Source organism: Dermochelys coriacea, chromosome 10 (genome assembly GCF_009764565.3).
Source record: "Dermochelys coriacea isolate rDerCor1 chromosome 10, rDerCor1.pri.v4, whole genome shotgun sequence".
In the NCBI taxonomy this organism is placed as follows: domain Eukaryota; kingdom Metazoa; phylum Chordata; order Testudines; family Dermochelyidae; genus Dermochelys; species Dermochelys coriacea.
In genome coordinates, this window is record NC_050077.1 from 50,751,237 (window position 1) to 50,766,157 (window position 14,921).

At 45.8% G+C, this 14,921-nt stretch overlaps 1 protein-coding gene across 3 annotated transcripts in view; it reads right to left on the minus strand.

Moving 5' to 3' along the window:
* UBE2Q2 (ubiquitin conjugating enzyme E2 Q2) overlaps positions 1 to 9,105 on the minus strand; it is a 74,625-nt gene extending 65,520 nt beyond the window's left edge. Inside the window, exon 1 of one of the 3 annotated variants that reach the window (XM_038419143.2) lies at positions 8,557 to 9,105. In XM_038419143.2, coding sequence (XP_038275071.1) covers positions 8,557 to 8,742 — 186 coding nt within the window. In that variant the 5' untranslated portion in view covers positions 8,743 to 9,105. The remainder of the gene's footprint in view (positions 1 to 8,556) is intronic. The other 2 variants (XM_043493863.1, XM_038419146.2) reach the window with 2 other exon arrangements.
* Between the last annotated feature and the right edge of the window lie 5,816 nt (positions 9,106 to 14,921).

Here is a 14,921-nt window from a genome sequence, read left to right on the forward strand (position 1 = left end):
TACATCCTCTTGCCATGTACCCGTGTTCCACCCAACCCTCTTAGTTCGATTTACCTTTTGCCTATTGCTATTCTTTATCCCTCCTATGCTTGAAGAGCATCCCAATCAATATTTGTCAAGTTCTTTAGCTCTCCTTAAAGACACAAAAATTCACACTTAGTCTACAGAGCTGATCTACACCAACATCCACACAAGTCTCCAATTACTAACACTTGCATTGTTACTGTATCTTTACAGCAAAGCTGTTTAATGCAGGACTTTGTCTTCCATTTATAGATCATCAATACTGTTAAGCTCCTTATAGACCGTTTAAAAGTCAAATACCACGCTTCTGCAACAACCTGTTCAGATTTGGGATAGGTTTCAGAGTAGGAGCCATGTTAGTCTGTATTTGCAAAAAGAAAAGAAGTACTTGTCGCACCTTGGAGACAAACAAACAACAAATAAATGTGTTAAGTCTCCAAGGTGCCACAAGTACTCCTTTTCAGATTTGGGATAGAACACTTTTACCAAATCAGAAGCTTTACTTTCTTCTGACTGAATAAACCTTGGAATCCAAGTTCCTTCAGCTACTAAACTGCAAAAATTCCATATTAAACCAGCAGTTCAGCAGATGAGGAGATCCCTGCAAATGGGCATGCTTCCTTAGAATACCTGTGGGAAGAGTTACCCTATTGAACCAGTATTTTTCCTCTTCCTCCTAGCTACTGGTGTTCCTATAAAAGATGTTTGATAAAATATTCTATTTCATAGTAATCTACTCTAATAATCCCAATTTTCCTACAGGAATGGGAGGTTTCATGTCTATAAAGAGCAAGTATAGAGGGGTTAATTCTATTTAAAAACATTTGCCAACAGTTATCACACAGTGTTGTCCAAGATATCACAGGTTTCCTTGAAATAAAGCAGGAAATAACTGGTTTTTTTAGATTCATTAATTTGGAAATCAAGTAGAATGATTTGGGGCAAGTAAAATAAAACCACTAGTTCTTGGACTAGTTATCAGTTCTAATACCACATCAAACAGAAGCAGCAGTAGTAGGCATCCCTGCTGTGTACACAATGTCAAATTAAATCGAGAAATAGTAATGCTATTTACAAAGAGTGTCACAATAGTAATGCTATTTACAAAGAGAGCCACATAGAGCACATAAAGCTATTGCTCAAATTCTGGCTATTTGAGCTATTGCTCAAATTCAAATCCAATGTTTTTGATGACATGAAACAAACGGTCACTCTAGGACACTAAATGTCTTCTAGTTGTCCAACGAAGTAATCCTAAACTAGGTTTTAGTTTCTGTAGAATAAGTGAATAATGTTAAGAAACCTGCAAAGATTACTTGCAACTCTAAGTTTTACAGAGACCACTTTGACCACATTAACATTGGGAAGCATTAATACTAATCTGATTGAGCAAGTATGTAAACTAGGAGGAAGAATGATCCAAAACTAGCCTAAGGTGTGGAGACCAGGGTTCAACTCTCTGCTCCAGGACAGACTTCCTGTGTGACCTTGGGCAAATCACTGTGCTTCAGTTCATCTGCCATCTGTAAAATGGAGATAATAGTACTTCCTTACCTCACAGGGGTGCTTTGAAAATAACTATATTAAAGATTGTGAGGCACTCATAGGGCCCCCATCACTGTAGTATCTAAGTACCTAAGCCAGATCAAACTTTTACATTGTCACCGGATTTAATTAATTTCAATGAGCATTTAAAAAAAATGCCTGTTTTGGGGGTCATGTGGCCCCAATCCTGAAAATATTCACATGCTTATAGTTCACACATGCATGAGTAGTCCCCTAGACTTGAATGGGACTACACAGATGCTTACAGTTGGACACGCGGAACAAACATCTGCAGCACTGGGGCCTATGATTGTGGCTTCATGTGATATGTTAGGGGCAATTTATCATGATTAGAAGTACATTTTATCAAGGGAAATGAGAGCAATTTATCTTCAAAGCTCTTAATATAATCTTTAGGCCATGGATTCTTGCTATAGAGCAGCTGTAAACAACAAAACAGAAATGAAAGAAACCACAGACATTTATAAGCCTTCGTTCAATTCTAGTGCAGTTGGAATTTTTTCCAAAAAATATTATTCTAGCAAAGTTTAATTTTTCAGTTTGAGCTTTGCAGTGTAGAAGTATATTATACAGGTAGAAAACTCAGCATTCTTTGAATTTTAGTATTTGTATTCTTGAATTTAATTTTTTTTTTTGGCAGAAGTGCATTCCTTAAAGAAGGAACCCATTCCTAATTTATTATTCTCATAATTTGTTGCATAAATAAGATTATTCCACCTCCATGCAACATGTCTAGCTCCTTGGAGTTTTATACATTTTAGAATTTGCGTATTACAATAAGTGTCCAGTAACTTTTTTCTGGTTGTTCCTTGTATTTATAAACTGCATAGGAAATAATCTGGACTCTAACCATCACTATAAGGATTTACCATCGTATGAGAAGTTTGGTAGTTTCTTTTGAGTTGGTAACTCATTCATTATGGAATTAGTTGTGTATAAACTGAGCATCCTTAAAAAAAAAAAGCTTCCACATCATCCCCCTTCTAGGTATTGCCTTTAATATTAATACCCGGAAAAAAAAAGAGGTGCATGATGTGAAATGCCTATGTATATTTTTTTTGTCTGTACTAAATTGTAAAAGGATTGTGGAGTTAACAGAAAAGTATTTATCATCTTTTTATCAGTTTGGGTTCAGAATGCAGAGTTAGACCGAAAAGTAAAGTCCTCTCTCATTGGTTGCAATTATCTCCAGACATCACACCCTTTTACGTCTTTCATAGTAGCTTGAACTCTGATTCAGTAGAAGGCTACCTTTTCAGGAAAGGCAGAGAATCCGTCTTTCTATATGAAAGAAACCCAACTCCCAGAATAAGTCACATTACATGATTTGTGAACAGTAGTATGTGGTACTCATTTGGGACAAAATTCACCCCGTGTGCAGATGGCTGATACAAGTACAATGTTCAGCATAGGCCACATGTAAGCACTAAGTAAAACGTGAGCGACACACAACTTTTGCCACCTGTCTAGGCATAGGTGCCGACTCCGTGGGTGCTCTGGGAATGGAGCACCCAGTGGGAAAAATTACTGAGTGCTCTGCGCCCAAGCTCTCCTCACCCCCTGCCCCACCTCCTCCTCCGCCGAATGCGCCCTGTTCCCGTCCCTCCGCGTACCTCCCAGCGCTTCCCACCCGGCCACCACAAACAACGATTTGGCAGCTTTCGCACCCTCCGGGGCGGGGGGGGGGGAGGAGAAGAGACAGGAACATGGCACACTCAGGGGATAAGGCGGGGAAGAGGCGAGGCCAGGGTGGGGATTTGGAGAAGGAGTTGGAATATTGGCAGGGAGGGGGCAGAGACTTTGGGGATGGGATGGGAAAATGTGGGGCCTCATGGAAGGGGTGGAATGGGAGCGGGGCTGGGGGCAGAGGCAGGATCGAGCACCCATGGGAAGGAGGGGAAGTCAGCGCCTAGGTGTCCAGGGATTAAATTTCATTCTTGGATAGATACTAGCTGAGATTAGAGTCCAATTTGTCCCTCCACTGCCACCACTCTAAAGAGGTCTCATATAATACTACAAATATATCTTTAAACTGTATATATAAAATTACTGTAACAAGTATATTTTCATAAGTTAATTGTAAGAATAGGTGCAGCGTGTTCTGATGGAAACGTGGTTTTTCAAGTTTGTGTCCGTTTAAACACAGAAGTGAGCCAATAATTAAAAAAACACATGCAGAAAAGAAAATAAGAGTTCTCCCTAAAACTCAGTCTCTGCATTTCAGCTACCAGTTCATATGGGTAGTTACTTCTCTTTCTGTGAAAAGAGAGCAGAACATCCAGTAACAACACTTAACTTTTGGTACCTTACCAGACTTGGGCTGTGACATCTCCAATTGAAACTCTACAGCTCTCAGATAAAGACATGTCTAAGTTAGAAGTATTGTTATAGAAAAGCAATAAAACTACTGATTTTAAGTTCACTGATTTGCTTTTTATTCAAAACACCCCAAGGGGAGAAGAGTAAATCCACATGGAGCTTGTAACAGGCAAATTTTATTCAGCCTGACCTTAACTGAGGTGCTGCTGCTAACCAGAAAGGGAACACAAAAAAAGGTAGATGACAACTCTGGAGCAGAGATATTGCTCTTGGCACAACCAGTGGGAATGTAAAGGTACATGGCCTGAACAAGTTCAATAATTAGATAGTTTTCAGACCCAAGAATCAGTATTTCTGACAAGGATGACTCCACCCTAAAATGCCTCTTTGAAACTAATAGGATTAACTATTTAAGGTCCAATATAGATCACTCTCCTGGCAAGGGTAAAGCAAACAGTTTCCTTGAAATCTGACTGGATGCCTACTTGACCACTCCTATCCTATATCCAAAAGGAGATTAACTAAATTAATAGCTTGATATGGATTGTATTTCAGGGGTCTTTAAGAATTAGATGAACAACATTCCTACGAAGCTGTAGAAAACACTGAGCTTTGATTTTCCAACGAACTGATTTTCCAATGAGATATTATTCCAGGCCTTCAAAGTGAGAATGTCACCTCAGTGGGAAATTCCAGAAGAGACACACTGCTAGTCAAAGTATGTCAACTCAGCACACTGAATTCCTTGTGAGAACCCATGTTTCTTAATCACAGGTAATTTTTTTTTTTTAAGCTTTATTCCCTCTGCCATCTCTCTTTAGATTGGAGTGTGGAAAGAAATTCTCCAAGATTAATTAGAAAGAAATGTAAGTTATCAGATCTCCTTTAGGTCTTGGTCCAGAAGTTCTTGAAAGAACTCTGTTCCTTTGTAAGAGTGATCATTCTAAAAAATTAATAGTTTTCATGTCCATACACAATGCACGAGTGTTTATATAGCCACCACAATGTACATGTGGTACGACGGTCCCACAAGATGGAATTCAGAGTAGCAGCCGTGTTAGTCTGTATTTGCAAAAAGAAAAGGAGTACTTGTGGCACCTTAGAGATTAAAATTTATTTGAGCATAAGCTTTTGTGATCTACAGCAAAGGATCACATGGTTAGTTGCTATTTATTTTCCCTTATAAATAGGAGTCTTGGTATTCAGAAACCTACTACTGTTAAGTAGCAAGCATATATTCCAAACTGATTAACTGGGAAAGTTTTAAAAAATAATCCGGTAATGTTAGTCTCTGTGGAGGAGAGGGAGGAAGGAAATAAACATTTAACGGCCTATGGAAGTACAGCAGTACTTTCCAGGAGTCCTTTTCCAAGTGAAAGGAAATATCCTTGAGGATTTTCAATATTGTGAGGGTTAAGTTGCCTAGGAAAGGCAAACTGACTAAAAGTTACATATTTGCACTTTAATTCCAGAGCCTGGAGATAACTCCTCCATTAGCAATGGCCGAGTTTCTCCAGAGAACCACACTTTTACTGCCAGCTTTTTATAAAATTACAAGTTTGAGTGTGCTAACACTGTCATCAGAAAATATTTTCTAGAGCCTAGAATGCCTTGACCAAGCTCTCTAGAAAAGCACTCTAGATCCCATGCAGGATGAGGGGTAAGAATTATAATTTTCTAAGATACAATATCTAGAGACAAAGCTGGCAGCACTTCGGAATTAAAACCACAAGACTTGAGTATGAGTCTGCTACAGAGAATTCCCTTTACCACTTCAAGCCTTAATAGGAAGGCAAGTGTACATACACTTGCCACAAAGCACCAGGCCTGGGAATCAGGATTCTATTCTTGGCTATCCCAGTGACTTCCCACATGATTTTGTGAAAGTCAGTTTCCGTACCTCAGTTTCCATCCCTGAGCTGTAAAATTGGTTGAATAAGTCACTCTATTCATACTGTGAGTATTTAACTAGTTTTGTACAGCACCAACTCCTTAGGCAGAAGTGCAAAATACAACTTCCAAGAAGCTTCAACTTTTACCACTTTGCAAAGCAGAAGCCTTGGCTTTTCTGTCTGAAACAGCCATTTTCAGTTCCTTTGTGGCAAGGTCACATGCCACGTAAACCAACATAACTGAGGCTTCAGCCTTCACTTCAGGGCAAGTGACCATAACAGCACAGCATAGTAAACAGACACTACTATAAGCTGGGGAAAGCCTAGGTCACACTTAACATTATTGGTTTTATGCTCCGACATAAGATAATTAAGCAACTACCAAAAAGTACTAACCAAATTTCAACCTGGAATAAAAAAGATGTATGAGCTGCTGCTGAAAGTGACTTTAGAGGTAGAAAAAGGCTAGAAACACCACAGCACAAACCCAGAATCCATTGCTACTGGCTGCTTTACTACTTATTTGACAGGAAAAACAACCCATCATCCTGAACTGATGTTGTATGGTGCAGAAACTCTTATAGTCTTTCCAGAAACTTACGAAAGAGCTCATGCAATGTGGAAAGTAGAATCAACCTCCTCAGCCAAAAAGCAGTACAGTTTTCTATTGAAATAAAGTTATTTATAGGAAGTCATGCAACTCATTATCTGATTTTTCTTGACATAGGGCTCCAAAACATGTTGCCTATTACATTATAAAAATTTACTGGTGTTTTTAAAAAAAGTAAGTACACTTGGATTAAGTGCCCTTATATTTAACTACTTACAAATACAAAACAAATTCCATGACATTTAACAGTCAAACCTGCAAATCCTTCTTTTAAAATATGTAGCTAAATTAGTTTAGAATAGAAAAAAATTAAGTAACTGATACCAGGTAAAATGTGGTTGATTCTATTACATTAAAGAATAACTAATGTTAATATTGCAATGCTAAGGACTTTTAATTTAATTAAATTTTCAGCTTTCAGTACTTGGGCATTTGCAGAGTCAGACCCTTTGATGTCTGTCTGAAGATGCTTTCATCCTTTTCCAAAAGGCAATGAACGATGTTGTCATCTTTACTCTGACCCCCAACTACTAAACCCCAATTTCACACAGTCAAGCCTTAAAAACAGTCTACCTTTAAGAGCAGTCTTGCCAAATAGACAGGTAAGTTTACTTATACATGGCCCCAATGCTGCAAAGTGAACATACAGTGGCATTCCACATGAAGTAAAGGTCCCATATGTTCAAATCCTTTTGCATGCTCAGGTCTACAATATTTCTAAAGCTGGTAAGGGGTATTTTATCAGTTTAGACAAAAGTTTACTTATCTATCTTTACCATGATGACCTTACTCCCCCCAATACTGTTTTACTCACTCATGTAACAAAAAACAAAACCCCCCACCAATAAGTTCTTCAAAACACATCCCCCTCCATAAATTCATTATGCAAGAAAAGTATTTTATTCAGCAAGCACTCAGTTTTATCCCTTTAAATGGGCAATAATTAAGTTTCCTCAGCCTCCTTACTAACTCAGTCACTTTCAGAAGTGAAATCTATTCACCATTACACACATTTTAAAATTGAATTTTAGAAATGCAGATAAAGTAAACACCAGGCTGTAGAAGAAAACCAAAAGATCTGGTATGCCTTCTGCCCTCCCAACCCCAAAACAGTTAGCTTTTCTGTGGCGTTCACTTGGCTGGGTCACACAGAAAAGCAAATTGCTCAGCTCAGGCCTTGGTTTTGTATTGCGTATTCAGTAATGTGCACACACTCCACCTTCTTCCTGGGCTTCCACCTTTTGGGGGAGGGAGCAAAATACTTACCACGTCCCACTAAAATCCTTTAGGGAGAGGTACTTTCCCCCCCTGCAACCTCCTTTTTCCTTCTCCTCACCCCATGGGTTTTAGGGCACAAAACTAACAGCAGGAACGGTGGGGATACACAAGGGGGGGGGCTCTTGCTCTCTCCAGGGCCTACACTCCCTTTGTTTAGGGCTCACGGCTTCTCCAACTTCCGAACTAAGAACCAGACACGCAGCATAACTAACGAAGTGGTGGGCAAAGCCCCTTTCTCCCCCCATCCCGAAGAATGCCCCCAGGCGAAGAGAGGCGACATTTTCAGCTGAGAAACAGAAAGCAGGGGTGCCGATTCCATACTTTATGAAGGGAAATGAAAGGGGCAGCCCGAATCGGCGGGGGGGGGGGGCGGCAGAAAGAGAGGTTTCTCCCCATCTGTAGGGGGAACGAAGGCAGGGATAGACCGAGGCTCTGAAGAAGGCGAGCTACACGCGTAGCGTCTCGCCAGCGGCAGCCCCACGGTGTCTCAGGACCGAGCTCGGAGGACACTACACAAGACGCCGCTGGCACACAGCTGCCCCCCGTGTACTGGTTGCTAGGTGCTGTGCCCCCTTAGGCACTGGGTAAACTCGCCCCTGCAGGCGATGGATTCACCCGGGTGCCATATGCTGCTGCCCAGGGGGAACGACGTACCCCGGGGTGCTGAGTCACCCCATGCCAGGGGGCCGTGCCCATACCCTAGGGGCAACAGGTACCTCTACCCCCTTCCCGTGGGTGCCAGGCGCCCTGGGCGAGCGCTGCGTGCCCCCGCCCGCTGCTCCCGGCTGAGTGGGTGCCAAGTGCCCCCCTCAGCAGGGCGGGCGCCGCGCCCCCTCCCCCAGCGGCCCGGCCCGGCCCGGCCCGCACCGTGATGTTGCAGTGGATGGTGAGCGGCGGCGGCGGCGGCGGGCTGGTCCCCGGCGGCGGCGGCAGCAGCACGAACTGGCAGTGCAGCTCGTCCAGCTTCCAGGAGACGATGCGGAAGCGCTCGTGGTCCTTGTCGAAGATGGACTCGAGGAGCTTCAGCTCGGCCTTGAGCCCTGACACCGACATCCTGGCCTCATCTCCGGGCCCGGGCCCGGGCCTGCGCCACCTCGCCTCACGCGCCCCGCGCAGCTCGGCTCGGCTCCGGCCCGGCCTGACCCGGCCGCGCCTGCTGGGCGGAAGATGGCGGGGAACAGCCTGAGCCGGTGGAGGAAGCAGAAGCGGCGGCGGAGGCAGCTCCCTTTGTACCAGCCTCCAGCACCCTCTCTCACATTTAAAAGGGCAACAGCGGAGCCAGCCACCCCCTCCCCAGCCGTGCTGGGCCGGGCCCACCAGCCACCCCGCCCCACGCAACAGTGCAAGGGCGGCCCCGCCTTGCTCCGCTGCCCTCAGGCAGGGCTCCCTCCACGCGCGGCCTGGCCAGCCCCCTGCCCCCCCCCCATACTGCCGGACAGGGTCTGTAACCCTCCCTCTCCCCCCACCCCAACTGGAGGGCAGCGTTAGGCCAGCCCCTTACTCACTCCCCTAGGACAGGGTTCACCGCACGCACGCACCCACCCACGCACCCATGGGCAGTGCCAACCCATACTCATCCCTCCTCCCTCCACACAGAAGGGCAGGGTTCAACCCTCCCCTCCAGAGGGTTGGGTCAGCCTTGCCCCCAGATGTCCTCGTTCCTCAGGCTGGGGCCAGGTTGGCCCCTTACCCCAGACACCAATTGGGGCAGGGCACTTACTCACCCCTATCATGCAGAAGACACACACCTCCCACACCAGGGCAGGGCCCACCCAGCCTCCTTGCTCACTTTCCCACCCGTAGAACCAGCAGGCAGGCTTGGCCTCCTTCCTCCTATCCCAGATACACAACAAGGCAGGGCCCTTACTCACTCCTAGCCCTGCCCCATGCACACCTCACATCAGGGCAGGGTTCATCCTCCTTGCTCATCTCTCCCTTGCCACTCCCACACCAGTGTAGCTCCAGCTCTCTAGTCACTCTCACATGTGCCAAGTCTGGGCCAACCCCTAATGTCCCCCCCACACACACATTCACCAGGGGCGGCCTGCCTCCCTACTTCTCCACACATACACACCAGGGTAAGACTAGCCCTGTACTTACAACCCCTCACCTAGCAGCCACAGGGCAGAATGGGGTCCCTACTTCCATTCCCACTCCAAAGACATATATACTAGGTCTGGTCCACTAGATCCGCTACACACATTAGGACTGACCTGACTCCCTACTCCATCCCCATCCACTAGCCCTACCAGCTTCCCAAGAACTCCTTGATGCTAACAGCAAAGGGTTCGCTGTACTTTTAACAGCAACTCCTATCTGGCCTGACAAACTCACTAGCCTTACCAGCCTCCCACTCTCTCCCCCAGCTAGGGTGACCATATTTTCCTATACTGAATACGGGACACCTAGTAAATTACTCGTATTCAAGCAAGTTCAATGACAGAACTATGCAGTACAAACATACAAATTAACATCAAGTTGACTGAGCCCCCATTAAAAAATACTGTGTAGGTGGACTCTTTTTATTTACTTTATCTTTAAGGCTTTAGGGTTCACACAAGGAGAGGTGACACACCACTACCCCCCCCACACACACACGCACGCACTCTTGTACACCTCTCACATGGGGGGGTGAGTGACAGAGCCGAACCTACTCTCTGCCCTCTATGTCTGGATGGGCCCACAAGATAGACCCGCCTCTCCCAGTACCTGGCACCGTGTCTTCCCGATGCAATCCGTGGGGGGCACACAGAGTCGCATGCTCTCCCCCCCCCAGATTTCTGCCAGGGTTCACACCAGAATGTGGCCAGCAGCAGCCTTTCGGCACTGTGCAGGAGGGAAGGGATGGGAGCTACTTCCAGTCATGGGGGGAGGGATGACCTGACCCCGTCTTTGCAGAGCTCATCTCTTCCTCCTCCCTGTCCCCCCTGTGGCTGGAAGCAGCTTGTCCCTTCCTGCCTGCATAGTGTTGAAAGGCAGCTAACACCTCCAGGCTGCTGCTGGCCACAGCCATAACCCAGTCGCCTCCTGTCCCTTGGCTACAGCACGGGCAGGAAGGAGTTAAGCCTTAACGATGCATTGTGACCCAGGGCCCAAGAAACCTGACTGCAGGGGCTTCAGCAAACCAGGCCAGAGAGGGGCTCAGCAGGGGAGGGTGCTGAGGGGATGGAGCAGACCCATGCTCCCTGGGGGAAAGACCCAGGGCAAGGGGTTGGTGGGAAGAGAGTGCTAAGCCCCTGTCCCGGAGGGCTGCTGTGGAGACTGCAGGTTTAGGGCTTGAACAAGCTAGAAATCGCTCCCCCACCCCCCTGGCACCCCAGAGCTTAGTTGAGGGACAGAGAGGCTTCCCCATGCCAGCACTGTGTGGGGCTTTGGCACATGCAGGGCTTGGCTCCTTCTGGCCAGCGCCCCAGGCCGGAGGGTCTTGGGCTTTCCCAGGGCGCCAGCCCAGCCAGAGGCAGTGGGGAAGGAAGGAGCCTGCCGGCCAGGCTGTTAGTGAGCTGAGCACTCTGACCCAGGGCTGGTTCTCCACACAGCTCTGGGAATAGGACACACCCCACTGGGAGGGAAGGGGAATGGAGGAGCAGCAGAGCTGGGGAAGGCGAAGGGCAAAAGCAGGGAGAGGACAGTGAGACGGGGAGCACATAAAGGGCTGATGGATGGGCAGCAGAGGCGACACATAACTAGCTGCTGCCTGGCACCTGCCTGCACTCGCTGGTGCCACTGCAGTGCACAGCCAGTTCTGGCCAGAAATGGGATGGGGGGGGCAGGGCCTGCTGGACAAGAGCTGGCATGCAGCGGGGGCCATAGGTGCCAACTTCTCCTGGAGCTGGTGAGTTCTCAACCCCCTCCGCCCCCATTCCAACCCCTTCCCCAAAGTCCCCGCCCCAACTCTGCCCCTCCCTGCCCCATTGGACTCCTTCCCCAAATTCCCGCCTTGGTCCCGCCTTTTCCCTGCCTCCTCCCCTAAGCATGCCACATTCGCCCTCCCACAGCTGGTTACGCCGCGAAACAGCTGTTTCACAGCAGTAAGCACTAGGGGGAGAAATGGGACACGGTACATTCAGAGGAGGAGGCGGAGGTAAACTGGGGTGAGGAGGTTGGTTACTGGTGGGTGCAGAGCACCCACCAATTTTTCCCTGTGGGTGCTCTCGCCCCAGAATACCCACAGAGTCGATGCCTATGGCAGGGGCTACACTGATGGAATAGCTGGGGGAGTGCCAAGACCCGCCACCAACCTTGCACACCCACCCTCATCATCGGCCACTGGAACCCCCACTCACTGCTGGTGGGAAGACAGCTGGCAAGCAGGAATCTGGCCAGCAACAGGATCCGCCAGTACTGTTAGGGGGAGACAGAAAATACAGGACAATTTGTCTGCTTTTAAGAAAAAGTCAGGACATCTGCAGGAGGTCTTAAATATGGGACTGTCCCTTTAAAAAAGAGACATCTGGTAACCCTACCCACAGCCATCCCTGCTCTGCTAAGCCCACCAGGTTGCCAATTTTCCTCTAACTGCTCCCCCACTCACACACACACACACACACACTCTGCTGGGCTGATTCTGCAAGCTTCCCAGTTACCCACCCTCCACCCCATCCTGTTCTACTCATTAGCAGCTTTTCAGTTATCCTTTAGTAAACAGAGTTATTGTTGTCTAACATAACATGTTTGTTTCTCCCATTGCTTTCCCCATCCCCTCAAAAAGCCCAAAATTTTCCTTTCTCAATGGACTTTAATTTTGCTGGGAAAGCTGCAGTTCATATTTTATGTTGATTTCACTATCCCTTTCATTCTCTAGTCTTCCAAAAGGTTCTCCAGCATAAGCAGGGAAGTAAAGGTCTGAAATTTTGAATGAAAAAGGGTCTGACACCACATTGCAAACTACGAGCTCAATTTTGTAAGGCGATGAGCTCTCTAGCCCTTATCAGGAAAAACAGCTGTGCACCTGGCTATCTTTAATCATATAAGTAGTCCCATTGAACTCCAATCAGATTAGGACCAGAGTGCTCAACACCTTTATATCCCTCCACCACAGATATGTCTCCAGCATACAGAGTAGCATTGAACTAGTACCCAGCATGCTTCTCTACACTAGCAAGACAGGGCAGTGTTGGCCAAAGGCAAACCCCTACTTTTAAAAAGGTGGCATGGGCTCTTTTAGCATCCAGAGTGTGGACAGGACCTATTTTTTCAGGTTTCATTTGAAAGACCTTCAGATCCGATGCGGTTCATTTGTATTTCTAATACTGTATGAAGTGGTGGCAATATGAATACATTAGATTATTATATTTCACAATCTATGTAAATTCCTTAGATTATGACCCCATCAGATCAAAAACTTCTTGACTGTTTTGAAAGCACCTAGTACATGGTGGGCAATGCTCCATATAAATAATACACAAGAGAGTTTATTTTAAATTGAGATTTCTAAATGTCCCATTTTGAAATAAAGTCCCAAACCAAATTCCATTTCTAAACACTCCCAAACTTTGAGGAAAGTTGGGTCTAGATACAAATGATGTGGATAGTCCCCACTCCCTCTGGCAGTCCAAACCAAAATACTGGATCAGAAAGAAACCCTGTCCCTTGGGCCAGACATATGACAATAGAAAAGAATCACAGAGTTGAGTTCTTCTAAGACTGAACATGGAACTTTATTAGAATAAGGAAAACTGTATTATCTCTAAAGCTGATCTATTTAGCTTTGTTATAGAGTTTCTGCCTAGATCCTTTCCTGCCCCCCTCTGCCTGCCTTCATGCTACAGATTTAAAGAAACAATACACGTCTACACAGACTCCACTCTTCTATAAATCTCCCGTCACAGTTCTCTATATTTAGTTCTACATTGTTCAAGCTGCAATGTAATAGGACTCCTGTGAATTCATTCCTGTGATAAAGACCTTCAGAACACATCAGAGATACTTTACTCTCTGGAATAAAGTGTACTGCTTTAGAGGTGTGAGAAGTTCTTCATCATGTCTGATTCATCCCTATTGGGCTGGGATTGTGTGCCAAGAGCCACATCTGGGTAACACAGAAGCCCTGAATTATTTGGCATCTAAACTTAGCAGGGCATGGGGAGATAGACTTTGAGATAGATAGTGAATGGGGGAGGCTTATCCATGAGGAGATCCTCAGGAATGTCGTGTGAGATTCTAGCAATCACTCCTGGCCTTCCACTGCTGATCATGCTTGTGATGGCTGCAGGACCTGTTCTTTATGGAACAGAGAGTCTCCTGCTGCCTACTCAACCAGATTGCCACAGCTGTGCAGGTATAGGAATGCTGCACAAGTAGAACGTTTCTTGGCCATCCGCCAGTGGCTCCTCTCTGTGTTAGCCATCTTCCAGCAGTTTGGGAGAAGGAAAAGAAGGGTGAGGCAGAGTGTTTCCTTAAGACCAAAAACTTCCTTTCTAAAACCCAAGGAGAAAATTTCTGCAATGTTAAATTGCAGAGAACAAGCTAGGCTCAGAATCCAGTTTTCAGAGAAAAATACAAACGTTTTTGGAAAGATTTTTAAAAGAAAAGATGGTCCAGCTGTAAATGAGGAATGACTCGTGCCATCTGCTCTACTTGGAGGCAGAAAATTCTGGGTAGGGTTTCTAAGAGAGGACTTAAGTCCATCCCAGGTTCAAAGGTCTGATGTGTCTCCAAGCTCCTAAGAGAGAAGAGAAAAACTCACACTTGCAAGAGTTGAGAGAAGTTATATCACTGACTGCCTAGAGATAGACAATAGCCCTGTTAGCCAAATGCTTGCACTCACCTATGAATTTACAAATACATGCGTGTAGTATTAAAATGGTGGTTGAGATTTTCCAAGCTTTCATGGGGATTTAGTATATATATCTTCCATTAGTTTTAAGGGAAGATATAAATCCCCTAGACCAAAGGTTCTCAAACTGGGGGGGAGGGACACAATGTATTTTGGGGAGGGGGCATGAGAAGTTTAGGAAAAAATAAAAAAACTTGCTGCATACATTTTACCTACAGCAATGAATAACACTGATTCCTCCAGACATATCAGGTCCTCAGATGGCGCTGTGCATTTGACTCTAGATGGTGCCGTGCATTTTGGTGGATTTCTGTTAAACTTGCATAGCATTATATAAAGTCGTTGCCATCTGTTTGTAAATCCGTTTGCTACAACGCGTTGTGCACATTTAATTGTAAGAATGGACCACAATCGCAGTTTTGCTTTTGCTCTTATTACAATGGCTCATTGGCTCATT